This window comes from Pleurodeles waltl, chromosome 3_1 (genome assembly GCF_031143425.1).
Source record: "Pleurodeles waltl isolate 20211129_DDA chromosome 3_1, aPleWal1.hap1.20221129, whole genome shotgun sequence".
Taxonomy (NCBI): Eukaryota; Metazoa; Chordata; class Amphibia; order Caudata; family Salamandridae; genus Pleurodeles; species Pleurodeles waltl.
Genome location: NC_090440.1, coordinates 1,766,331,677 through 1,766,358,782, shown reverse-complemented (window position 1 = coordinate 1,766,358,782; position 27,106 = coordinate 1,766,331,677). Strand labels below are relative to the sequence as shown.

The 27,106-nt window shown below is 42.7% G+C and overlaps 1 protein-coding gene across 2 annotated transcripts in view; it reads right to left on the bottom strand.

Moving 5' to 3' along the window:
- The window catches only part of SATB2 (SATB homeobox 2), a 329,978-nt gene that overhangs the window by 52,090 nt on the left and 250,782 nt on the right, over positions 1–27,106 (bottom strand). For both annotated transcript variants that reach the window (XM_069225756.1, XM_069225755.1), the window contains one exon: positions 2,030–2,227. In XM_069225756.1, the coding sequence (XP_069081857.1) occupies positions 2,030–2,227 (198 nt within the window). The remainder of the gene's footprint in view (positions 1–2,029; positions 2,228–27,106) is intronic.

The following is a 27,106-nucleotide window of genomic DNA, read 5'->3' as shown; positions in this document are numbered from 1 at the left end:
AATGTTAATTTTTGATGAAACCAGGTATCTCAAGGAGAAGAAGGTCAAAGCTGAGAAGAAGACAAGATTTTCAGGAGATTTTAATTGTCTTAGCCAGGTAATAGGAGTAATCAAAATGTGGAGGTCTGTGTATTATGTATGCAAGTTTGTAGCTTGATCTGCCAGTAATGATGAACCAGTTCAAGGTAATCGATACACGATTAATGCAATTCGAGCAGTCTACCCAAAAAATACGTTGGGCCGCAGCACAAAGTGTAGTTTAAGATAGGCAATGTAGATTTTTTAATGTAAGTGAAAATGTATTTTTTAAGGATTACTCTGGAGAGGACCATAGCTTAAACGTCATTTTTGAGATCTTGCTGTGTGAAAAAAGTTTAACCCCAGATACGTCTGTGCTAACTGGTGAAGACTGAGCGAATTATCAATAATACACCAAGTGATTTGGAAACTAATTTCTATGATTAACTGCATGCATATGTGCCTTTATGATATATATGTTTTTAAGGCACATGGAAGTAGAGATATGAATAGAATATATATACTTACCTACATACATTTTCCTTAGAAATACCTTGGTTGTTGATATTTTTGTCACGATTGTTGTGGGTAATGTTTCTGTACTTGATATTCTGGCTTACACGGATTACATTTATATTTATTTTAATAACGCTTGATTGCCATAAATTATTATTTTACTCATAGGGACAAAGCTTAGTAGAGTCACAGGTAACAAGCATATTGTTAAAACTACTGGTCTAGTAGTATTACAGCATATGCCAGTGCACTGATATATGCTTCACAGCAGTACATTGCAAATAACTTCTGTGATAGTCGGAGAGGTTGAGTGAAAATAAACAGTTTTCAACAGAATCAACATTATAAAGATGACTGTTGTAGAGTGGAAAAAGTATGCTATCAGCACTTCACATATGGCTCCAAAGAAAGAAAACGACTATTAGATCAACACCGAACCTTAAATGGCATGGCAAAATAGCTCTACTTTTGAGATCAATTCCCATGTCCACCGATATCAGCACTTGCTATATTGCTACCATGAAAGCACATCCAGAGATGGAAACACTTGGAGTGTGTTTGGTTTTTGATGTTAACACATGGATACTTTCTATTTCTTTTCACTTTATGTATTGTGCTACAGTTAGTGGAGGCCACTCGTGAAGCATCCGGTGTTGCTTCAAGCACAAGTCTAGAAAAGTTCTATTATAAACACTAATCTATAAAGGTAGTACTAAAAGGACGAGTCTGTAATAAGAGGTACACGTATTATTTGAATAGTGATCAAGCACCAGTCTATGAAAGAAGTTATTAGTGGCACAAGCACCACTCTGTAAAAGTATAGTATTAAGTGAGTATGCTAGAAGTTCAAAACTGTGAAACTAATTTTCTAGTAATGGTATGAGGTAGAAGCACTAGACTGCAAAGGGTAGTAAGAACCTTAGCCTAGTGAAGTAGTGTTACCACCACTAGTCTATAATAAAAATGGTGGTACAATCGCTAACCTGTAAACATAGTGGCACAATCACTGGCCTGTTAACACAGTAGTACAATCAATAGTCTGTAAACATAGTGGTACAATCAATAGTCTGTAAACACAGTGGTACAATCACTAAACTGTAAAGATAGTGGTACAAGCACTAGCCTGTAAACAAAGAGGTACAATCGCTAGACTGGAAACATAGTGGTACAAGCACTAGACTGTAAAGCTAGTGACACAAGCAGTAGACTGTAAAAAAAGTAATAAGGCACTAGTTTTGGGTCAGAAACACTAACCTCTAAAAGAAGCCCCAACCCTTGCACGCAGATCACAAGCGGATTATTGATAACATATATATTTCATAATTTTTTGTCTCCTCTTTCAATGCTATATTTTAGTTGGATGGTGAATCTTATTGTGGTGAATGTCCCTTAAGCCTACAGGGTTCTGTCAGCAGGACACTTCTTCCAATAGCTCAGCTCTACAATGGCGGCAGTGACAAGTGTCAGGAGAAGACTAGCTTGCAGTATCACTTACCTGTACAGGCTCGGGTGTCAACTGAATGACGTGCTGCATGCGCTCACTGTGGTGGTGCCGCGACTCCTCCTCGTAGATTACATCCCGCTTGTGTTGAGGCAAGCCCAAGAACCGCCGGATGGTGCACAGGTTTTCCCAGAGGGTACGGTTCTCTGGGCTGGGATTCTCCTTCCAGCGTAGCAGCTCACACAGCCAACCCTGGAACACATGAGAGGTATTGGTTAGCATTCAAACTCCACAATCACTGGTGACCCAGAGGAATAAACACTGTAGGGAAGACAGCATACACTATTATATGCAAATTTATGGTTTGTGCAATAGGCAATATTTTTTATTTCAGTTGGAACTGGGCAACAGATTGTTCGAACATTATTTTTAGTATTACCTTCTGTAGCACTTAATGAATGCAGGGCATGAGCACTGGTACTCATTTTTTTGTGACTAGAACTTATTTGACCCAAAGCAAGAAAGAATGTTCATTATTTTTTAATGATTGTGAATGTTCTCAAATTTTATAAACATGGTTCTGCAATAATGCCTGCAAGAATTTCAGAAGGTCAGATACCTGTCTGAGAATAAACAAGATGTCTCTCCAGAACATGACCCTTCAGATCAAACATGGCCACTGGTATGCAGGCTCTGGTCACCAAAATCCATTCTGAGATAAAGTCAATGGGGTAATAGGGAAGCCGCCCTTCTCTTAAATCCCACAAAAGAATGAAACAATGCCTGAAACTGGTTGGAATGTAATTTCGAACTAGAGAGATTCACTGGCACTCTTTGGAAAATGGAAAGACTAGACTTATAAGCTGGAATTCCATTTCAGTGTAGGGAAGAACACATACAATGAACAGGCTTGTGTTGGTCTTGTTGTGGTGTTTCAACTACGTGGAGTTGTGAGCTGCCTATTTCATCCTCAGTGGGGAAATGTCCCAAAACCCACCTGATGTTCTGCAAGCCTCCCATGGTGCTGCTAATCAGCCAATCCAAAGTCACAGACATGGCACCTGGGAAACTGTGCCTAGTGAGCCTCCTACTTGCCTGCATCACCTATTATTATTATTTTTGAATTTTGTTACTCTCCCTTTGAGCAGAGTTTCGCCACCAGGATAGCCTGTGCACTAGGTACATCCGTTTAGTTTGCATGGTTCAGGTAACAATCTGCCCATCTCTACCCTTCTCTATACCTGAGTACTGACCCCCTAACACACAGTCACTAGGCCTCTAAGGTTCTATGATATACAGATTTTACTATAACCCTAATCTACTAGAAAAGTACATCTTCCCAGTCAGAACTGTAGGACACATTATAATAATTTTCCAGTTGTAGCGCATCATTATTTTACAACTTGTCAATATTTTGCTCTATTTTTTACTTATTTTTATTTGCTCGCCAGTTACAAGGATTCCAGTAATATCACAAATTCTTGGATTGTGACCTTTACTGTCTGCAATCTGCAAAGTGCACATTCCAAGAATTTGTGATGTTATTGGAACTAGTTCCATTACCTTGTCCACAATTATTAGAAATTGGGTCTTTGGTTGACAGTCAGGTTATCCCCTGTCCAAGCAAGGACCCTCACTCTAGTCAGGGTAAGTCAAACACAATCCAAATTATCTTGTGCCCACCCTCTGGTAGCTTGGCACTGAGCAGTCAAGCTTAACTTAGAAGGCAATGCGTAAAGTATTTGTGCAATAAATCATGCAATAACACAGTATAGCACCACAGAAATACACCACACAGGGTTTAGAAAAATATATAATATTTATCTGATAAGATGCAGGTCAAAATTATTAAAATGCAATAAGTATATGTTGAGCTATCACTGTAAAAGTGATATAAACTGTCTTTAGTCTTTTAAAAGCTATAAATGTCTCTTTCAAGCACTAAGGACCTGGTTTGCGTTTAAAATCTCTGCAAAGAACCACAGTGGAGGAAATGCATGGAAAACAAAGAGGTGTGCGTCGATTTGTCGAGCCACACACGGCGATGTGTCCTTTAGTTTTCACACAGGGACGGCTCTGCATCGATGACTGGCGCTCGGTCGTGGATCCTCTTCAGGTTGCGGAGTTTTCAGACGCCCCAGGGACGATGCATGGATTTCCGGTGCTGACAGGACGAAGTTACAGGGGCTGCATCGATCCAGTGGGCGATGCATGGAAATTTCTACTGCATGGCAGGTGCTGCATCGATTCCTCTCTGGAAGTCGGACTGCATCGTTCTGGCTCGGCTGTGCGTCAATCCAGTGGGGTGTCCGTCAGATTTCCGGTCGATACGCTGGCGCAGCGTCGATCTTCTCATTGCGGTTGAGCTGCGTTGTTCCGGTTCACTGTAAGGTGAATTTTTCAACAAGGCTGTGTGTAGTTTCTGGAAGGCTGTGCATCGATTTTCGCCGCACAAGGAGTCCTTCTTGTAGAGATAAATCTTTTTGGTCCTGAGACTTCAGGGAACAGGATCCAAGCTATATCCAAGCCCTTGGAGAGCACTTCTCACTACAGGCAGAGAGCAGTAAGGCAGCAGGACAACAGCAAGGCAGCAGTCCTTCACAGAAAGCAGTCAGGTGAGTCATTTGGGCAGCCAGGCAGTTCTTCTTGGCAGGATGCAAGTTCTGGTTTAGGTACTCTTCTCCAGGAAGTGTCTGAGTTCGTAGGGGCAGAGGCCCTGTTTAAATACCCAAATGTGCCTTTGAAGTGGAGGAGACTTCAAAGAGTGGCTTAGAAGTGCACAAGGTCACCTTTCAGTTCAATCCTGTCTGCCAGGGTTCCAGTAGGGGGTGTGGCAGTCCTTTGTGTGAGGGCAGGCTACTGTCATTTGACATGTAAGTGTCAGGCCCTCCACCCTCCCAGCCCAGGAAGACTCATTCAAAATGCAGATATATGCAAGTGAGGCTGAGTAGCCTGTGTTTGGGGTGTGTCTGAGTGAATGCACAAGGGAGCTGTCAACTTCACCCAGCCAGAAGTGGATTGTAAGGCACAGAAGGATTTAAGTGCAGGGAAATACTCACTTTCTAAAAGTGGCATTTCTAAAATAGTAATATTAAATCCAACTTCACCAGTCAGCAGGAGTTTGTGTCACCATTCTGGCCATACTAAATATGACCTTCCTACTCCTTTCAGATCAGCAGCTTCTACTCAAACAGTATATAAGGGTAGCCCCAATGTTAGCCTATTAAGGGAGCAGGACTCACAGCAGTGTAAAAACGAAGTTAGGAGTTTTACACTACCAGGACATGTAAACTACACAGGTACATGTCCTGCCTTTTGCCTACACAGCACCCTGCCCTATGGGTTACCTAGGGCATACCTTAGGAGTGACTTATATGTAGAAAAAGGGGAGTTTTAGGCTTGGAAAGTACTTTCAAATGCCAAATCAAATTGGCAGTGAAACTGCACACACAGGCCTTGCAATGGCAAACCTGAGACAAGTTTAAGGAGCTACGTAAGTGGGTGGCACAATCAGTGCTGCAGGTCCACTAGTAGCATTTAATCTACAGGCCCTGGGCACATATAGTGCACTTTACTAGGGATGTATAAGTAAATTAAATAATCCAATTGGGTATGATCCAATGTTATCATGTTTAAAGGAAGAGAGCATATGCACTTTAGCACTGGTTAGCAGTGGTAAAGTGCACAGTCTTAAAACCAGCAAAAACAGTATCTAAAAAGTGGAGGGAGGCAGGAAAGAACTTAGGGGTGACCACCCTAAGGCTGTTAGGTGTAACAGCAATGTTATTCATACTTTCTATTTTGTCTTCCACGGCTTGGGCCCTAAACGCTGGACATTAGATATTGCCGGAGACTACAGAAAAAATGCGCCCATCAACTCCCTTTTGGGAATCCGGATTTATAACTAAATTTGAAATTCTTCAAGCCGTGCCCAAACTAAGTTTAGATAATATTTGTATAAACTTGATGACAATGTGACAAGTGACATCAGAGTATTACATCCGAAATCAATTTTTAAGCTTGCTCCACATCCATTCCATCAGAAAAATTGACACATGAAAAGTGGATTTCAGCAGGATCGAATGTATGATACATTCAATAAAGACATATTTCAGACAAAACATGCCTCAAGACAATTTTAAAACACTTTGTGAACTAGACAGGATGATCCCATAGATAGCAATGCTATTCATAATCTGAGAGGAATCATCAGACCATAACTACCAATCCTTACAGGAAAGTTGGCCCAGTACAAAGGAAAAATGTTTTCTTAATTTATGGGATCCACGAACATCAGCCTTTTATTTATTTCTCCAAACACCTTAAAATGATTGTAATCTTAGTAGCAGACCTATTGTGCCAAGGAGTGAGTCTTTTCTATATCATTTTTTATAGTAACTAAACTCTTCAAAAAGCCAGTTGCGACTATAACCCTATCAAACGTAAAATTTTAAAGCCACACATTTAACTGAATTGATGGTTCTTTTTACCGTATATGGGCTGAATTATTAATTACCAAATAGATGAGAACTCTCTAAATTAATGTTACACCTGCATTGCTATATTTGTACATAAAGACCCCAAGCAGCTTGCTAGTACTTTATTGTAGAAATATTTTAACAATTGCCTACTATGCCCAAATTAAAGGCAGAGACCAGCAAGAGGGTTTTTTGACTTGGGTCAGTGGCGTAACAAAGGCCCCTGCATCCCCCGCAGTGGTGGAGGCCCTTCAGCACAGTATCCTGGCCTGAGAGCTCCTGAGTGCATCCGGAGAAGGATCTACTTTGCAGACCCCCCCAGCCCTCAAATTTTGTTACGCCACTGCCTTGGGTCAGGCTAATCTGACCACCTTTTTTAAAAAAAACATTGACAGTCCTTAACAATAATCCATATTTTATCAACCTGATTATTAGACATAGGTCAATGATTTTGCAATGGCACAGACTTGTAAAAAACAATGTCCAGGCTCACTGATCTAGTGTAGAGATGCTGTCCTGTTCACTACACTACATACACAGACCACAGGAGAAAATATATATTTTCATATATTAGTAACCCATCAGGGAAACCAGAAGCAAAGCTTTCTCTTTTCTAAGTTTTGACACACAAAAATAAACTGCTCTAAAACCACACGTTTTTCTGTAGCATCCATTTTCAGATGCTTTTATTAGTGATCGCTTCATAATCCTAGAGGGTTAGTCTCCGTCTGATTTCAGCTGTAGAATAGTATTCTTGCTTTCCAGTGAAGGTGAAAGGACACAACGTGGTACAGAAAAATAACATAAAAACAGTGAGAATAAAATACTCTAGTAGGTTGACAAAACATATGATTCCCAATGTCTTAAGACAATGGCTGAATGTTTTGGACTTAAAGAAGCCAGAGGCTGGTTGAGGCTGGTTGAAAACGACCCTAACACCCTTAAAAGAAGTATAGATTTTTTCCAGGGCACACCCAGTTTTTCAGTCTTCCTAGGTCGATAGGACGAGTTCCATTCTTTTGGGCGTTAATAACACCCATTATTTATGCATCGAGGGGCAATTCCCTTTGTGGTGTGTGTACTACATAAATGTTCAGTATTAACATCCTTCGATCTCCTTCCTGTGCCCCAAAAGAAATAAATGATAAATATATATTTTTTATTTTCAAACGAGGCATGATTTGATTATCTCTGCTGCACCAGTCAAGAAGGCAACACCAGCTGTTGGCATTGTGCGGCTCGCGGCCTACGCTGCTAATAACCCGATCGTCGCGCGCTCTCCGTCAGACCGCCGGCTGCAGCGCAGGGAAGGCGCACGCAACTGCCTAGGCCCATCTGCAGCAGCTGCAGGCACTGAACTGTGAGGCCGCCAGGGGATTTATAAACTAATTTGTAACACAACACTGCCTTGTTTTTACAAGTGAGGGGCCACAGTTGCAAAGACCTGCTCTTTTCTTGCAGTACGACGGGTGGAGAAAAAAAAAAATGACGATAATCTAATTGTTTACTGGGAATTTCACATTTCTACATCAATAATGATGTTCGCTGGTAGCAGAGGCGGCTGCCATAGTGTTCCTTCGTTTCTTCTACTTTACTGTGTCAGTTTATTCATGTTTCAGTTCCTACAGCTCTCCTGGCCCAACTGCGCACCCTCTGGGGCTCTACTTTGCACAAAGGAAATAATTTCTTGAAATGAAAAGTAAACCATCTGTGGGAGGCAATTGACTCGAATTTCTTCAGTCAGCCCCTCCACGTTTTCTTCAAAGTTATCTTAAACAAAGGTTGCTCCGGAAGCCATGTCATATGATGCAAGCAGTATGTTTAACATCCCTTTATGGCACAGTCTTGAGATGGGAAAAATGGAATAATGAGAGCCACGTTAGAAAACAAATAAGCATTGCCTTAAAAGTTTGAAATGGGGTCTGCTTCTGTTTTTTAAGATGTAGTGTGCAATTCCATGAACTAATTGCGTTAACGGATGCAAATAGTGGTATAATTCTATCGGTTACAAGGCAGGGGCGTAAAGCAGGCTGTGCGTTTTGGCGGTGGAGGTGGCTGGGCAATCCTTCAGGACACCCCCAATCAGCCCCAGGTCAATAAACACATATCAGATATAGAAGAGTCAAGAGCCTCTCACCACATTCTGCGGGGGAGGGCATAATTTTGCTTCATGCTACTTCTCCAAGGACCTTTATAGGATAGGTGGGCTGGAATAGCAGGTCAGCACTTGCATTGCAAGCTAGTAGTCTTGTCCCTGTACTATACAGTTAGTTAGAATCTTTCTGGCCACAGTGGGGCCTGGAATTACTGGGATTTTTACTGCAAGCAGTTCCTGAAATCTGGCCTTGTTTCCAGGTCGACTTTGTGAATTGGAACACAAGCAGAGCTAATAACTGAAAGTGTCCACCACGTCAACTTGTCAACTTTTACCAGTCCCCACAACGCATAAGTGGGTGCCAGGCGGTGTGCCTAGGAGTCAAACTAAGTTGTATAGCAGGACTGCTGTTTTCATACAAACACTACTCAATTCATCAACCTCAGGGAGAACAGATATCAAGAGAGATCCACTGGAATTTTAACATATAACCATTAGGTAACACACGGATCTTTTCAGTTGGTGCATGAACTCTTTGAGCAAATATACCAACCTGAACAAAACTCCATTCTCCCAGTAAAGGGATTATTCAGTTTCAAATTGCAACCTTGAAATTGGATGAGTTTGTGCAGGTTGTTGTTAAGTCAATACCATCAACATCAGACGTTCTAGGTGCAGAACAGGTGAAACAATAATAAAGGTATGTCATATGAGTGTTTTTGCAGCTAGAAGTTATATATAAAAAGCTTCTACAGTGGGCTTGGGGAGGGTGTGGCAAAGAGGAAAATGTATTTCTGCCTGTAGCACTGAAAATCTTGCAAAGATACTGGCTAGTTCTCAAATAAATGTGAGTGGCACATGCACTGCTGACAGTTGCCTCAGCTGACATTCTTCATTTTGACGACATCTCTACTAGACCCCAAGAGTCAGGAGGGATTTATTCCAGCAGCTACGCAAGCGCATCTAAGAGTGACAATACCTACACAATGCATCTATTTCCAACTCCTGTGGTCTCCTTTGCAATCATTGTGATTTAAACGATTTGATTAATGATCTTTCAGAAGGAAATATTGTCTAATTTTCAATGGTTTTAGTAGGTGGTACTTTTTATGTTTCCTTTATTTCATGCATTGTTTAGTAAACTATAGGTCTTTGTCAATAGTAGCTAAAGCTGTCTGTAGGCAAGACCTAAATGTGTGTGTTGTCATGTCTACTGCCACTATAATTAGTGATTTTTGGTGAAGTGGCACCACTTTCCAATGTCACCCGTGATACAAGTTAATGAAGGAACACACTGACTTTTTCCACAATGCCAGGAAGTGGTGACCAACTGTCAGAGATTATGATGGATAAAGTAGGCCCACTCTTGGCCCCAGGTTGTTAGTGTGCAAAAGCCCCTTTCTTTTAATCGCTTCATGTTCGGGTAGACTGACTGATGCTACAATGGACTGTGAGAGAAACAGACAAAATAGCCAATGTAATACATATCATCGGGAAATTCTCTGTACAAAATGGACACTTCTACATATGCCATTCTCTCAGAGCCTGTTGAAGAGAAACAGGGTGCAACACTGACTAGAGATATGAAAGGTTTTACTTTGGCAAACTTTCCAAAATTCTTGTGAATACTACGATGATTGACCAAGCTCACAAGATTGCCGGATGTGGATTTTCACATAAAAATCTGATTGTCGAGAGTTCACCAGCATCCGTTCAGTTTCAGAGGTGCAAAGTAAGGGGTTTGAAGTGACCATCAACACAGAATAAAATAATCAATTTTCAGTGCCAACTAGCATATAACTGGAAGTAAAGTCATTTTGCATTGAAAACAATGTTGCGGTGTAGATGTGGGAACGGAAGGACAGACTGAAATAAAGGCAGGGCAATAATTTAATTCAATCCAAGACTTTGCTTACTTACAATAGGTGCAAAGTGTCAGCTGCACAGGGCAATTATCTTACACAGCTGTCATGAATGCCTGAATGTATTCCCACCACCTGAAAATCAATGCTTCTGAAGTAGTATCATCAAGCTGTACAACTAATTAATCTACTGACTAAGCCTGGGGTTACCTAGTTCAACTAAATTCTTTATCAGCTCAAGCCCGCCCTACACATTTCAACTTGGCTCTATCCATCCAAAGTCCAAACCTGGTCCTTTTAATCCAACTCTGACTTAAACAAGTTGAATCGATCTCTACACAGCCAGACCAATACCAACACAAACTTGGTTTAACCCATCCAAACTTTGCCATCAACACCCAAATCTTGACATTCCTATATAAACCTGGCTTGAAATATTCATTGATTTCAACCCCTTTGAACATGGCTCTGCAAATCCACCAACCAACTAGGACTCGAAACAGTCAAACCTGGCTTTATGCAGCTGGAAATTGCCTGTGTAAACATGGCTCTGCCATTGTACCACTTAGAATATGGTCCTACTCATCGAAACTATGCTCCACTGCAAAGGGTTTCAGTCTCCTTTACCAATCTAAGGCTGCCTCTAGTGATCCACTGTGCAATTCTTTTCAGCTTTTGAGGACATATAGTAACTCAAAATATCTCAAATTTAATGCACATTTTGCTAACAACAGTGTGTGAATGTAAATGTCAATAATTTAATCTTTGTGTTTCCAAACTCTGCTTTTAGAAATACACCTGTTACTAAACCTGTATTGATGCACAAATAATTCTGTAAACTTTGTATGTCAGCCCAACATTATAACTTCCGCGAGGCTTCTGAACCCCCATTCCACCAGTGTTTCACATCATTCAGAGTGTGTCATACAACAATGTCAGTAGACCCAGTATAAATATTTAGGGCCAGATGTAGGTAGAAACCAATTCGCGAGTTGCAAATTGCGAGTCCTTCCGACTCGCAATTTGCAACTCGCAAATTGGTATACAGAAAGGTGTCTCAGACACCTTCTCCGACTCGCTATGGGGTCGCAAAGACCCACCTCATAAATATTCATGAGGTGGGTCGCAGTTTGCGACCCCATAGTGAGTCTAGGCACTCACGGGGATGGTGGCCTGCTGGAGACAGCAGACCACCATGTCCGTGACTGCTTTTAAATAAAGCAGTTTTTTTTTTCTCTTTGCAGCCCGTTTTCCTTAAAGGAAAACGAGCTGCAAATAGAAAAAAATACCGAAATCTTTGTGTTTCGGTGTTTTTTCAGAGCAGGCAGTGGTCCATAGGGCCAATGCCTGCTCTGAAAAAACATTATTGTGAGCATTCACAAAGGGGAAGGGGTACCATGGGGAGCCCTTCCCGTTTGCGAATGAGTTACCATCCACTTCAAGTGGATGGTAACTGCGGGTTGATTTGCGACCGCTTTCGCGGTGACAAATCAACCCTACATCGCAGTGCGACTCGCAAATAGGTAGGGAACGCCCCTTCCTATTTGTGAGTCTGAAACACATTTTGCGAGTCGGTACCGACTCGGAATATGTGTTTCAGCATCGCTTGAGGGCATCAGCGCCTCGCAAACGGCGTTTTTCACTGTTTGCGAGGCACTAATGCCTTCCTACATCTGGCCCTTAAATCCATTCATGGTGGCCTGTTATCTGCCATATCTTCAACTGCCACCAATATGATGTCCCACATAGAGTTTGTTCTTCTATCAGTTTTTCACATGTGTGGTTAACACTCTCATTTCAGCTAGGAACCATCTTTTAACGTCATGTAGCTTTTTCTTTTTTATATCAGGCATGTTATGCACCTGGACTCCATCCAGTCGAACCTCTTGTTCAACCTGGCTATATCTATCACAATTTCACCCTACTAATCAAAACCTGATTGTACCTATCAATATGTGGCTCAGGAGATCTATTCCTAATACAATTCAAGCATTGATTTAATGCAGAATGATGCGCCCCTGAAGCAGAATATGATGAGGGCCCCCTGACACTCCCATAGCTCAGAGAAACATGTAGGTCTGGGGCTCAATGGAAGCCTGCGGTGGGGGGACTTGCACCACAGGAGCTGCAAGGATCTATGTTACGCCCCCGAATTTGAGATTGATTATGAACATGCAAACACATTTCTGTCTGAGTCTACCTAATCCTGAATTTCACTATTTCTCCTTTAATGCCAACGTAAAACAGCTCTACTAACTAAAAGCTGGTGTAAGACCTTTGAGCCTTAGGTTGGTCTTCCATCAAACTTTTTGCCTTCCTCCTCCATCTCTTTTTGCTGCCTTAGGACTCTGCACACTTTGCCACTCCTTAGAACATAGTAACATTGGCTTATCTCAAATTTGCATATTTAATGTACTTGTAAGTCATTAGTAAAGTGGTACTACATAAACCCAGGGCCTGTAGATTGAATGCTACTGGTGGGCCTGTGGCCCTGATTGTGCCACTCACTTAAGTATCCCCTTAAAGATGTCTCAGGCCTGCCATTGCAGCCTGTGTGTACAGTTTCTAAACTGCCAGTTCGACCTCGAAAATAGCCCTTTTGCCAGAACCTCAAGTGACTCCAAGAGCTAGTTGGCTGGCCTCCTGACTAGAGCCTCGGGGACAAAATGCTCCAACATCCTGGAACCTAACACCTGGACTCTGCTGCTTGTGAGTCAACCCTACAAAGTGATGCCATTCCAGTCTTGGACTCATGGAAGTGGGCTTAAGGTGCTCTGCCAGCCTCTTTGTGGATACAGCGGAACCAACGTATCTCCTCTGCTGAGTATCACAACCCTGAGCAGAACCGATGCGCTGCCACTGCTGTGTGGATTGGAACTGTTGCATTGACCAAGATCACATTGTAGCCCGTCGTCTCATCGGAATCTTCACTGCGCAATGCATCCTTGGCATAGGTCCTCATCGATGGCAGCCTTGACGATGGCACCCTACTTCACAGCCTTTCAACTCCTCAGATCCGGCACATTGCCACAGTTGTGCAATGCATCCTTGATGGAGGACTCTGCATCACCATTCCTCCGCGACGGGATCTTTGATGATGATTCAGCTTCAATGCATCTCGGAACAGACACATCACTTTGGCTGCGTGACACATCTTCAATGCAGATCCTCGCAATGCTCTGCAAACCAGGATTTAAGGTACTTTGTTCTGCGGGCCTAACTGTGTTCCTTTAGTCGGCCCACACTCCATCATGGTCAGCCTGAACTTGTGACTTTGTATCCGGCCTGGAAACCACAGTTGGTGCTTTTAACTTTTTGGTAGTATTTTAACTGAAATCTTTAAAATTTAATACCTCTGGTTTTATTGATTGGATTTCTGTTGTTTTGATCTTGGTTCAGTTATTTTAAATTACTCTATTTTGTGGTGGGTTTTCACCATGCTAATGTTTGAGGTGTTGCACAAATACTTTACACGTTGTCTCTGAGTTAATCCTGACTTCTCTGTGCCGAGCTACCTGAGGGTTGAGCACAGGTAAATTTAGTCTTGCTTTTGACTTCACAGTGAAAAGAATTGTGGTTGCTGCTTGAGAAGGGTTTCACTCCCCTCAACCAGTGACCAATTTCTTACACTTGGCTCTACCGATCAAAAACTGTAAACTGTAAACTTTGCACTTGTATAGGGCACTACTCACCCGTTAGGGTCTCAAGGCGCTGTACGCATACCGCTGTGGAACCCCTCCTGGCTTTTACCTGTGAGGCGCCCACTCCTGGACAGCCCCAGGGTGAAGTCAGGCATCCAAGCACTGTGAGGGCCATTGTGGAGATTAAGTAAGCTATTGCCCAGAGTTACAGAGTGGGACCCATTAATTAGATTAGCACAGAGGCGAGAATTATCTGGTCCAAGGGAATTGAGCCCAAGACCCTCTGAGGTTGGAATTGAACCCTGGTCCCGGGCCAGATCTCTGCATCAGGGTCTGCCGCTCTAACCATTGTGCCACACTTCTCCAAAAACTGTCTCCACCCTTCTGAACCTGACCATGACCATAGTGGGACTGGCCTTTAGGATAATCTGGCAGTGCCAGAATGCCCTGTCCGAAAGGTCATTGTGTGGGCCATTTTTCGGCTGTTTGTGGGTTTGTTTTATTGTCATGTGGGCTGTTTTTTACTGTTGATTTCCTTCTACTTACACAAACATTGCCTGCAGCAAGGACACAGAAAAATAAACATAGAGATAGAGAGATAGCTAGATAGCATGCAGGAGTGGGCATAATTTTCATAATTCTGTGTAGCATAATCATATGGGATTACCTAAAAATTCTGCTAGATTTAGCAGAATTATGGACCAAGAGTTATTTAGCACTTTTTTCTTAGCGCAAAGATGCCACCTTGTGTCCAAAATGAACATGAAGATGCACTTTGCACTAAGAAATAGCACTAAATGCAAAACACACATGAATAGTACCATGGACAGCCGCTCACGCTTGCTAAATGCGCATTTGGGGTAGGATTTTCCCCCAATTTACTCATGGAATTTAATGCTAGTTCCTTAGCGTAAAATGCACCTTGCATCCAAAACGGATAGTGCAAAATGCAAAGCACATAAGCAGCAACATGAGTAGTCACTTGTGCTAGCTAAATGTCTCCTTGCTGTACCATTTTCCCCCAAAATTACTCTTTGTTAAGCCAGCGGCATATTTACATTATCGGTAATTCTGCATGAAAGAGTAAAATGGAATTACCAAATTACTCTGATTACTCTGGCATGATTAAAATTACTCCCAGGCCTAATAGAATGTCGAGCACATACATACACAAGTAGATTTACAGAGGCACATGAAGGTAGAATAACACAGAGGATATCAATAGATGGGCAGATGGCAATAAAGGAACCAAGAAATAGTTGACAGCATGTGAGATGGATGGGTGGATGGATGTATGGACAGATAGATAGATAGATAGATAGATAGATAGATAGATAGATAGATAGATAGATAGATAGATAGATAGATAGATAGATAGATATGGGTTACAGGCGTACTGCTCAGTTGTTGACAGACAAATACATATTCATGCCAGTTAGTGAGCTAAAGACAGAGAGGTATATTGGTTGCTGAGCATCTGTCAGATAGATGGTGGGACATGGACGTTTAGTGAGATTTCTCTTTCGTTAAAGCATGATAGTAAACAAGACCGTTAGCGGCTGTGAATGGAAATGGTTATGTCCAGGGTCTGTCAGCGCGAATGGAAGGCTAACTCCTGCCTGTATATTCAAAGGCTGGGGCCTAAGTTCACACCCGTCTTTCATTCCCCTTCAGCTCTTCTAGCATTAATAATCCATCCCACCTTGGAAACTTTCTCCTGGTTGATGTGATTAGGGGGTCTCTGTTTCAGCAGCACGCCCCCTCCTTCCCCCAGCAGCGCAGCCGCCCTGTGCAAATGTGCGCCCCTCCAGGGCCCCGGCCACGCTGCTCTGCGCGCACCCAGCTGCCGTAATAATTAGCTTATGAATGTATCAGCTGGTCCTCTGATTTTCACAAATAAAAGCCAACCCACGGAGCAGAAACATTTTCATGAGCCTAATATTAGCCGGAATTTACTGGCTAATTGAGATGGAGAGCTGTGTTTACTCTGTGCTCCGATCTTTGAATTTTTATATGTGTAAATCTGAAAGGTCTCTGGCACTTGAAGGCAGTGTCGGTCTCTTCTCCAAGGTTGCGGCTGTGCAGTAACAACAAGATGAAAATGTGATATTAGGTAATTATTTAAAGGCTGGTGTAGGTAAAACTCCGCAAATATATAATACACTACCTGCTACCACTCATCTATACAATTACATCCAAAATCTCCTCGATCTTAAAGTGAACATCAAATTATACACAGTGGCCGAATTCCACAGGAAAGGATGCCAATATAGAAAATAACTGAAAATAGGTTAAAAAAAGCCAAAGCTTCTCCCTTGCACAGGATTGTAAAGAAGTCAAGTTGTAGCAGCCAGAGCGATCTCCAAAAAAAGGAGCCACCTCGAACCAGCAAGCTACATGTATGTTGAACCTCTGCCCTGTTATTTGGCTGAAACGATAGAGGGCTTGAACCTTGGCCCAATTTATTATGTTATGTGTATTTGCAAAGTGCAATATCAGCTGCGAGGGTATCCTGATGCTGAGCATGTGTGTGTGCCTAGCCCTGCCTATGGTAAGTGGGCTAATTGAAAAGCCAGATCTTCAGCTTCTTGGTAAATTCAAGAGGAGGAGGCTTTAATGTGGTGTGGGAGGCCATTCCACGCTTTAGGAGCAATATAAGAAATCACCTGTCCTCCTGATATGGTTCTATGCATGCATGGGATGTGTCCATGTAGGAGTCCTGCAGAGCGGAAGTGTTGGGTTGTTGGTTGAAGAAGATGCGGCTATTCAAGTAGGTGGGTGTCTACATTGTGTGGTGTCCTCAATGTGTTTGTGAGGAGTTTGCAATGAACACGGTTGTGTAGTGGGAGCCAGTGGAGCTCCCTGAGGTGTGGTGTGATGTGAGTTCTGTGTGGGAGGTTGAGGATGTGTCTGGCTGCCGAATTCGGAGTCGTTTGTAGTTCTCTAGTGAGTTTCTTGGTGATCCTGGTGTAGAGGGTGTTCCCATAGTCAAACTTGCTGGTGATTAGGGGATGAGTGACTAGTGTTGCTTGGAAGCAGATTGAAGCTCTGCCTCCGCATTTCCAAGGTGTGGGAGCAAAATGCGGTGACAGCACTAACTTGTACAGTCATGTCCAGTTTGCTGTTGATTATTATTCCAGGGTTCCTGACATGGGTGCTGGGTGAGGGTTTGTGTTCAGCCAGCCTCCAGTTGGAGTCCCAAGATGAGGTATTTTTGCCAAAGATAACTACATCTGTCTTGTCGGTGTTCAGCCTGAGACAGTTGGCTTTCATTCAGTGAGCAGCTTTGGTCATGCAGGCGGTGAGAAATCTCAAACAAAGCTAAAACCTGACTACCTATAAGGGAAACAAGATTTAAATCAGGGCATACCATAACTCCTACCTTACCATCACTGTTTTTGAATACCTACAAATGAACTTTCTTTAGCACACGTTTTCATAGAAATTTATTTTTAAAGTACTGGAACTTAAGAGGGGCTTCAACCTAGATGCATCCCCAATCTCAAGGTAGGGCCTTCCCAGCCAGGTCATCTGAAAACCATTCTGTATGACTACATTCAGATGTTTAAATAGAAAAACTTTTGAAAAGTTATGGAAGTTCGAAGATGGTTTCCAAGGCTCCATGTTTTGATGCTTGAACCTTAGTTCGAATGGGGGTCACATCCTGGAACTTAAATGGTCTTTTTCAGCAACATTCCTGTGTTTCATCCTCTACCTCACTCATTTTTTAACTAACATGCAAGGGACACAACTATATCCCTATCACTAACGTATATCACTAGTGGGAAGTTTAATGTCACAGTTATCCTCACTAATGAGTGAGCAGATTGTTGTGAATCAAGAAGCCCTCTCAAGTAACTAAGCAAGTGTATAATCTAAGTCTGTTTCTGTCAGTGTTTTAATACACTTTTCTCTGCTTCTCGGCACTCTACCAGGCCCTGATTGACAAGCTCTTGATGTTTGAATAAGACTGAATATATCCCACCAAAGACTCTGTGGTGCTAGGGAGGAGCAGACATAAGAAGAGGAAGGAAATCAATTCAATAAGAAGCAAGCAAATGAGATTGAGTTCAAAGTCAATTAATTTTAAGCAATGTGTTGTTCCACAACCCACTGTATGTATTGGTATTACCCATAACAGGCCCTCAACAACAAACAGCTTTTATTTCTAACAAGACGTAAAAATATACAAGTAATTTGGAATAGTTCCAATGTCTATGCTTTAAGGTTAAACATTGTTTCAGCTACCATCTTGTTTTCTGCTGCAATCTGGCACTGTTTTTCTAAAGATTACATTTGTCACACATAGTGGAGGTCATACAAGCTGGCACGTCATGGTGCACAGTGAGACTTTGAGGCCAAGTTAATGGTCTAAAGTTTCTGCTGAGGCAGGAATCCTAGAGATATCTTCATTTTTTCATACAAACAGCAATGCCATTTTGTTAATGTTTTTCTCTTCATTCCAGGGGGGAAATGAACACTGTCCCTACTATATCAATCAATCAATCAGGATTTGTATAGCGCTGCTAATCACCCGATGGGCACCCAGGCACTTGCAGGTTCCAGAAGGCTCATTCAAACAGCCAGGTCTTGCGGGCCCTTCAGAATTTAGAAAGTGAGGTGATGGTCCAGAACTGTGTGGGGAGGCTGTTCCAGGTCTTTGCTGTGATGTAGGAGAAGGAGCACCCTCCATTTCTGCTTCGGTGGATGCGGGGAGTGTGGGCAAGTGCAGTGGACGTAAAGCATAATCTTCTTGACGGTTGGTAGAAGTTAGGCGGTGAGTTATGTAGGTGGGTCCTTGGTTGTGTAGGGCCTTGGGTGCATGGGTAAACAGCTTGAATTTGCATCTCTTCTGTATTGGGAGCCATTGGGGGAGGTCGAGGATGAGTCTGGCTGTGGCATTCTGTATGATTTGAAGTCTCTGTAGTAGGTGTGTGGCAATTCCTATATAGACAGCATTGCCATAGTCCAGTCGACTGGTGATGAGAGCTTGTGTATAGGTGCGTCTTGTGTTAGTGGTAGCTACTTGAAAATCTTACAAGCAGGCATAGGGTGAGGAAGCAGGTGGAAGAGATGGCCTTGATCTGTGGTTTCATGGTGAGCTTGTTATCAAGGATGATTCTGAGGTTTCTGGCGGGGTCGGCGGGTGTTGGGGAGGGTCCTTGGTTTGGTGGCCACCAGGAGTCATTCCATGGGTTGCTGTTAGTGCTGAAAATCAGTACTTCCATCTTGTCTGTATTCAGCTTCAGGCAGCTGTTTTTGATTCAGTCGGCGATGCTTGTCATACATCTGTGGAAGTTGATCCTGGTGGTGGTGGTAGGGTCATAAGTGAGAGAGGGGATGAGTTTGGAGTTGTCTGCGTATGATAATATGTTGAGGCCGTGAGATCTGGTGATGTTGGCCAGAGGGGTCATGTATACATTGAAGAGTGTGGGGCTGAGGGATAAGTCCTGGGGGGCCTGCAGATGATATCCTTGGGTTTTGAGGTGAAAGGTGGTAGGCGGACCCTCTGTGTTCTTCCAATGAGAAATTAGGTGATCCATCTGAGTGTGTCTCTTTGGATGCAGATGTGAGGAGTCTTTTGATCAGCATGTGGTGGGATACGGTGTTGAAGGCTACAGAGACGTTGAGGAGTATCAAAGCTGCTGTTTTTCCTCAGTTGAGAAGGGTTCAGATGTCATTGATGGCTGCAATCAGGGTGGTCTTGGCGTTATGATTTCTGCAGAAGCCTGATTGGGAGGTGTCAAATAGCTGGTTCAGCTCCAGGTGTGTTGTGAGTTACTTGTTGATAGCCTTTTCTAGTACCTTGGATGGGAGCAAGGATATTGGGCAGATGTTTTTGAGATTGCTGGGGTCGGCTGAGGGTTTTTTGAGTAGTGGTTTGATATCAGCGTGTTTCCAGGCATCGGGAAATGCTGCGGTGATGATGGAGGTGTTGAGCAGGGTGGTGAGTTCCTGGCCGACCCTATCACTTCTGAGGTTGAAAATGTAGTGCAGGCACAGGTCTGTGGGAGTTCCTGAGTGGATGGATTTCATGAGGGAGGTGGTGTCCTGAGTGGATAGATAGTTCCAGGTCCGTATGGGTGGAGGGGCCACGCCCTCTCATCTTTTTCTGGAGATGAAGAGTGTCTGCCAGGCTGAGCAAAGGTCAGCCTAACAGTCACTCATCTTGTTGTCTGTGGGAGTTCCTGAGTGGATGGATTTCATGAGGGAGGTGTCCTGAGTGGAGAGATAGTTCCAGGTCCGTACGTGTGGAGGGGCCACACCCTATCATCTTTTTCTGGAGATGAAGAGTGTCTGTCAGGCTGAGCAAAGGTCAGCCTGACAGACACTCATCTTGTTCAGGTCAGGCAGCTGGACATTTTGGAGGATCTTCTCTGATTGTTGCTCTTGATGGTGCTGTTGGTGCAGTTGGTGATCCTGGTGTTGAAGTTCCTAATTTCTTGATCCTGTTTGGTGGCAGCAGCTGGGTGGGTGGAGTTGAGGGCATCTGTCCAGCTGGTCTCTGAGATTTTGCTCCAACTGTGGTAGGAGGTGCTGGTCATCTTGGGGATGGTGGTGCAGTGGCTAGAGATGCTGAAGTGGATGATGGAGTGGTTGCTCCAAGTGAGTTCTGTGACATAGCTGTATTTCACGCTGTTATCTGGAGGTGAAGATGGGGTACAGCATGTGTCCTGCAGTGTGCATGGGGTTGCAGACTATTCGGTTTAGTCTGAGGCTGCTCATGCTGTTGAGGAGGTGGGTGGTGGTATTGTTGTTTGGGTCGTCAATGTGGAAGTTGAGGTCGCCGAGGAAGATGTAGTCCTTCGAGTCCAGGGCTAGGGACTCAATGAAATCTGTGACGGTGCTGCAGAAGCTGAAGCATAGGCCCAGGGGTTGGTATGCAAGGTTGCCTCTGATGGTTGTCTTGTCATTCATATTGAGCTTGAAGTTAAGGACGTCCCTCGGGGTTGTGGTTTTGTCTGTGATGGTGGTGCACTGTATGGTCTCTCTGTGGATGATGACTATTCCTCCTCCCAGCTTGTTCATGATGTCCTGGTGAAAGATTTTATACCTGTAGGGATTGGTGTGATGATGCCAGGGGCAGATGCAGGGTTGAGCCAAGTCTTGGTTAGGAAGAGGATGTTGGGTCCGTGGGCAGTGATGAGGTCCCATAACTCTGTAGAGTGCTTGCAGATAGAGCGTGTGTTGAGGAGTAGGCAGTTGAGTCGAAGAGTCGCTACTGGTGTGGTGAGGTGTAAGAGCGGTGCTTTGCAGCATGCAGAGGTCGTGCTTGTTCAGAAGAAGGTGCATCTAGCACAGGAGAACGATCCTACCGTAGAGAGCGGTGTGGTTTGGCAACAGTATTCGCTGTGGCATCCAGTGTTCAGGGCACAAAGGCAGCAGCGACGTACCTGTCAGTGGTCTGGGATCCTGGAGTCCTGGTGCTGGGCAGAGTCCAGACCTGAACGGTCTTAGAAAAGGCTTGCCTTTGACGCATGTTTTGCTTGTGTGCAGTGCTACATAAAATGTATTCTTACTGAAAATGTAGGAATAGATGGATGACAATCACATTCTTATTGATCTGCAAGCTGGACTCAGAATAAGAACAAGCACAATTGATCAGGTATTCTGGTTGCATTCCTTGTGCTGGAAGTATATCTCTTCCAGGAAAGACATCACTATATATTCTTTAAAGACATGAGGGCTGCTTCTAGAAAATTACTTTAGGAGATTCTAAGAAACTATGGCTTGCCAGAATCACTTTTAACTATTTTAGTATGCCTCCACTGTGGAACTTAAGCACAAATAAGGCAGGGACATATGGGGAACTTACTATGCAAATTCCTACAGCAAAAAGTAAAAGGCAAGGGTGGGCGCTGGACCCTACATCGTTCAGCTTACACATTAAAGGCATGATTGACTTCTTGGAGAAGTGTCAAAATGATGCATCAAAGTCAGCAGGAGCCAAAAATCCCCACTTTATTGGACAACTACTGAGCCCCTGACCCACATAGTTCAAGAGTATTGGGAAGCCAAAAAAATGAAGCAAGGAAATTTAAGAGGTTTCCTTGCGCCATTTTTTTTCGGCACTTTTAACGCCTTCTCAGAGCAGGTGTTAAAAGGAGGCTTCCATTGGTTACAATGGACCTCTGGGTGCTTTGCAGGATTAGCATCAGACTTTTTGATGCTAGTCCCCTAACTACCGCCATGGTGCGCCGTATTTTAAATACGGTACACACATAATGGCGTTAGGGGGTGCTAAGATTTGCAAGAAAAGTGGTTCTGCACTGCGTGCACTGCAACTTTTCTTTAAAATGCCCCAATATTTAATAAATAGGAGATTCTGTGCCATGGAATGTGATGAAGTGATCATATTTGACTTCACAGCAAGGAAAAGCAACATTCACAAACTATAAAAGACCCTTTCACAGTTCAGGAACAAGAAAAAACACTTCTCATCTGCAAAAAGTAGGACATTTTCCATGTGAAAAGAAGCTAGTGAGCTCTCGTGAGTGCAGCCCTTAGTGGAACGAAGGCTGGAGCCTTGGGAGGAGACAGCCAAAGAGGAGGCCGCTGGTAGACAATGAAGTTTAAAAGAAGGATCAGGAGTGTCAGCAAGAGAAAACCAGTAGTTCTTTCGACCTCATTATGTAAAAGTGAGGACACTTGTACCCTGTGTGTCATTGTGCTAAGGCTTGTGAATGAGCTAAGTTCGCCATATCACAGTGAAAGATCCTTGACCCATTTCAGAACACTGATTTTAATCACACTCTCTACACTTTGTATATTGTGCATGTGTGATTCCGGAATCGAAATATAATTCGATTGGACATATAATAACGGTATGAAGTCCAATCTCTAATGTTCTTATTAAGGTCTAGTCGTGGCATTACTTCTTAACTGTGATACGATAGTGAGATAGCTACTCTGTTGTAATAAATTATTACAGTTAAGTGATGCTGCAATATGCCCTGTCAGAGCCAGCAGACAGTTTGAAAGGTAGGTTACTGAGCTGATTTACAATTGCAGTTAATACAGCAAAATAGGGAAGTAGATTGTCAGCTCTTTTCTTTAGACAACTCTACTCTCCAAGATGACCATCATTAGCTGATGAGAGATTCATGAACTATGTGTTTTTTTCCATTTCACTGCTGGAGCTCATTACACGAAAGAATGATTCTGTCTGTATGTTTCCAAATCCTCTGTTCTGCAGACATTTGTGAATGTGATCTGTTTAATTGCTTAAAATACATTTTGCCTACAGTAGCAAGGTTCATTTTTGCATATTTATTTTCACAATACCTGTTATACACGTATTCTATATACCTACAAATTATTATCTGCTTCATAAGGAACGTAAGAGTGCCAAAAGAGAGATTAGGGAAAGATGATTATGTTATCAGGTATGAAAAAGAATACATTTGCCCTACAATCAATATAAAGGCATTGCAGAACACTATGGAATTCAGTAGTTTGTTGGGGAGATCTGCTTTAGGCCTTGTTCCTTTAAGTCATGGAACACAGATGAATTGCGAAATCCTTATAGCATTACAATATTCTTGTAATATGTGGCAGGTGTCTGTTTTATGCTAAATAGCATAGGCCTGTGGTGGTTGGTCCACTTTGGTTTACAAATGATTAAAACAAAAAGCATTTGAAAAACAAACACACTCACCAGTTTATTTGTTGCTAACATAGTAACTTTAAGACCAAATATAGAACACTTCAAATATCACTCAGCGTTAACGGTATAAATGATATAAAGAAAAAGTATATGCATTGATTCAGAAAATGGCACATTAAGCCTCTAAAAGTCTCTCAAGTACTGACTGACAAAGCAGTGCTTAATTAGACAGTAGTGCTGATGTACACAAGAACGTTGTTATCACAAACCCTATGCTTCGCAGGTTCTGGGACCAAAAAAAGTGTTTTCATATGCATACAACTACTTTTGCATAGTGAATATGCCTTTCTGACTCACAAAAGCGAGGGGCATGAATGGAGCAGCCCCTACTAAGTCACAAAGACATGTATCAATGATTTGCAACCACAATTGCAGTCACAAACCATTGATGAGGCAGCTACACTTCAAGGTGGGTGGTGTCTGGTGGCAAATGCTAAGTTTTCCCTGAGGAACTGCCTCCCCTATAAGCACCGTTTTCGGTGACACTGGGTAAGCAGACAGTGCCTGATTCCCTGATATCTGTCCAAATGTGAAATATTTTTTTCAGAACTGTGTTTCTTGAAGGGATACCGCCTTGAACATGTTTCCTATTTGGGAATGCACATGCTGGGGTGGAGGTATGCTGTCCTTGCAGACTACCACCCATATATTTGCAGCCAATCACAAAAAGAGACCTGCATAGTTAATATCCATTTGGCAGGTCATTTTGCAACAGCCCTGTGAATGGGTCATTTGCGATGTGGACTCTAAGGACATATGTAATATCACAAATTGCATCCCTGTTTGAAAACCAGTTGTGAAATTTGTATATCTTGGTATGCAAATAGAATAGTATATGGGCCCAAAGTCTTTAACTTATGACCTTATTGTCAACTTCTGTTCAGAAACACCAATACTAAAATGTAGGGAGTTCTCAGTAAATATTTTCAGATTCCATTACACAGTGAAATTCTTTGTTACACGAATGCAGAGTACTGTGTTGAACTGAGATGATCACAGAGAATCTTTCTTCTCTGTTATACATTACTGTGACTATTTTTGTCCTATGGGTTCTGACTTTCCATCATGTTCAAATGGTTTAGTAGTCTGATACAGTTTATCCCATTGCTGAGTCACACTTTGTTTCACTCAACTTTAGTAACACCTGGGGCTGTGTTCTTGGTTTCAAGATGAATGCTAGGCAATGGAAGAGGAGTCTTCTAGTAAGATAGTGCTTTATATAGTTTTGTGATTTAATTTCTCTTTTGTTATTTTGCATACTTTTTTTAAACCTCGGTTTCCAGAAATTGGCCGCTTGGTGCTGTTGAAATTAGAAAATCAGATGTAAGGTAGAAATAGTTTGTGCATGCACAAGCAATGTTATAATATTGTAATGAAAATACAAGGCCGGACTGGCCATATCAGGGTGGGGGGGCACTTTTGTAGCAGTGCAGCAGCTTTAAAAGCACCGCAGAGTTCCTTGTATATCCAACAGTTTTTGGGCAACAATGAAAGTGCCATGATAACTGTGGTGATTAATGTAGCTGCTGGAGAGAGATCAGAGTTTTGTCTAGTGGCAGTTTTGACTTATCTAAGGTAGTGTTAAGGGTAAATATGCCTGCTGCAAAGAACGTGCACTGTGCAGATCACAGAACAGTATTTAGGTGCACAGCTGAGTGGGATACTGCTCTTGTCACAGAGATCCTTTTGTTATTGTGCAGTTCATAAATATCAGTCATAATCTAGCACAGTGAGCTATGAACTGCAATCAAAGAGTTGCATGCAAACTGCATGGCACAGGTTAGATAGTTATGTTTTTTTCAATCTTTGATTATCCTATTTTTGCTAAAAAGCATTTGTTCGGTAGAAATAAATGAATAAAATCAACCCTAACCACTGTGTTAACTTCTGACTCCTAAATTTATTCTTCACCAAACCAAGCACTCCTAAAAATGCCTGCTAGTATGGATGACGTGAATCCTACACCTTGTAGTCTCCTTTGTTTTATGCAACATTTTCTGTACACTGATTTACAAACGAATGAGTCATTGTCCTTGCATGTGTGTGTGAGATGTAAAGTGCTTCAACACCCTAAGGCAGGTAAGCGAGGCGCTATAAAACAAATGAGAAGAAGGGTTATGGAGAGATGAGAGGCACTGTTAGAGGGTGATGGTGAGGGAATCATTGAAGAGCCCCAATAACGACAGCTGTATCCTGGTGCACTGTAAGATCATCATTTACTATGCTTTGAAAACGAATACAATTGAATATATAATGAAAAATGTTTTGTACAATGCACCTTTTTTGCAATTATTTTCCAAAATGTTCTTGGGGATGGGGGGGCGCAAGTCCTATTGTAATTATCAGACTTGGACGCTATACACCCTATGGGGGCTGGTCTGACAAAATTTGCTAGGGTTACTTTTGGTTCCCAGTCCAGCCCTGTGAAAATACATATCAAAACGTCTTGTTCAGATTAATTGCTGGCTAGATAGCAAGATGAGTTCAAAAGGTTGAAAGGTACACAAATATTTCACAGGACGCTGCATCAAAGTGTGGCATCTAGTACTGAACACAGAGTAGCCACCTTTGTGTTGTGGAAAGTGTACCATCTGGTACTAAATACGGAACACCCACCTTTGTGTATTGTAGAAAGTGTGGCATCTATTACTGACATCAGAACAGCCATCTTTGTGTGTTATGGAAAGTGTAGCATCTAGTAAAGAATACAGAACAACCACCTTTGTATATTGTTGCATACATTTTCTGGGGCCACTACTTTCCTGGTAATAGCAAGCTGACTGGAGCTGACTTCGACAAGTTGTGTGTGAAATCGTTGCCTAGAAATGAATTGCCTTGTTCACTAACAGACTTGTGCATAATACCCAGTGCCTTCCTTTTTGACAGAAGGCCAGGGCAGAGAGCCAGTTGCTAGAGTTATCTGATGGAATGTATGCAAAGGGCAAAGTTCATAGGTCTTATTTTAGTGTAATACATGCAAACACCAAGAGAATGTCTAACCTTTTATGTGCTAGCCCCAGAAAGCCAGAACTTTTGACTTTACACTTTCCAGCAACCAACCAGGTGAGCCAGTGTGTCTGAATGTGACGGGGTCTCTGACCCCACCATGTTGAATGGCAATGTGTACACCATGAAACCCATGCAGTTTTATGTTGGGTGGCGTCATAACGGGTCGCAAAGCTTCGGGGGTGGAATGAGCAGACACAAATGACCATGCTCCCAGATCCTCATGTCTCCCACCTTCTGCCACGCTTTGCTTCTGTAAAGCAAGCAGTGGCAAGTGGAAATGGTATCACATCAAGCATAATGATGCATGCACTGATCTGCTAGCAATGCATTCGGATGAAATAGCAAGCCTCCCCATGCCCTGGCAAGCTTCCTCAATGCA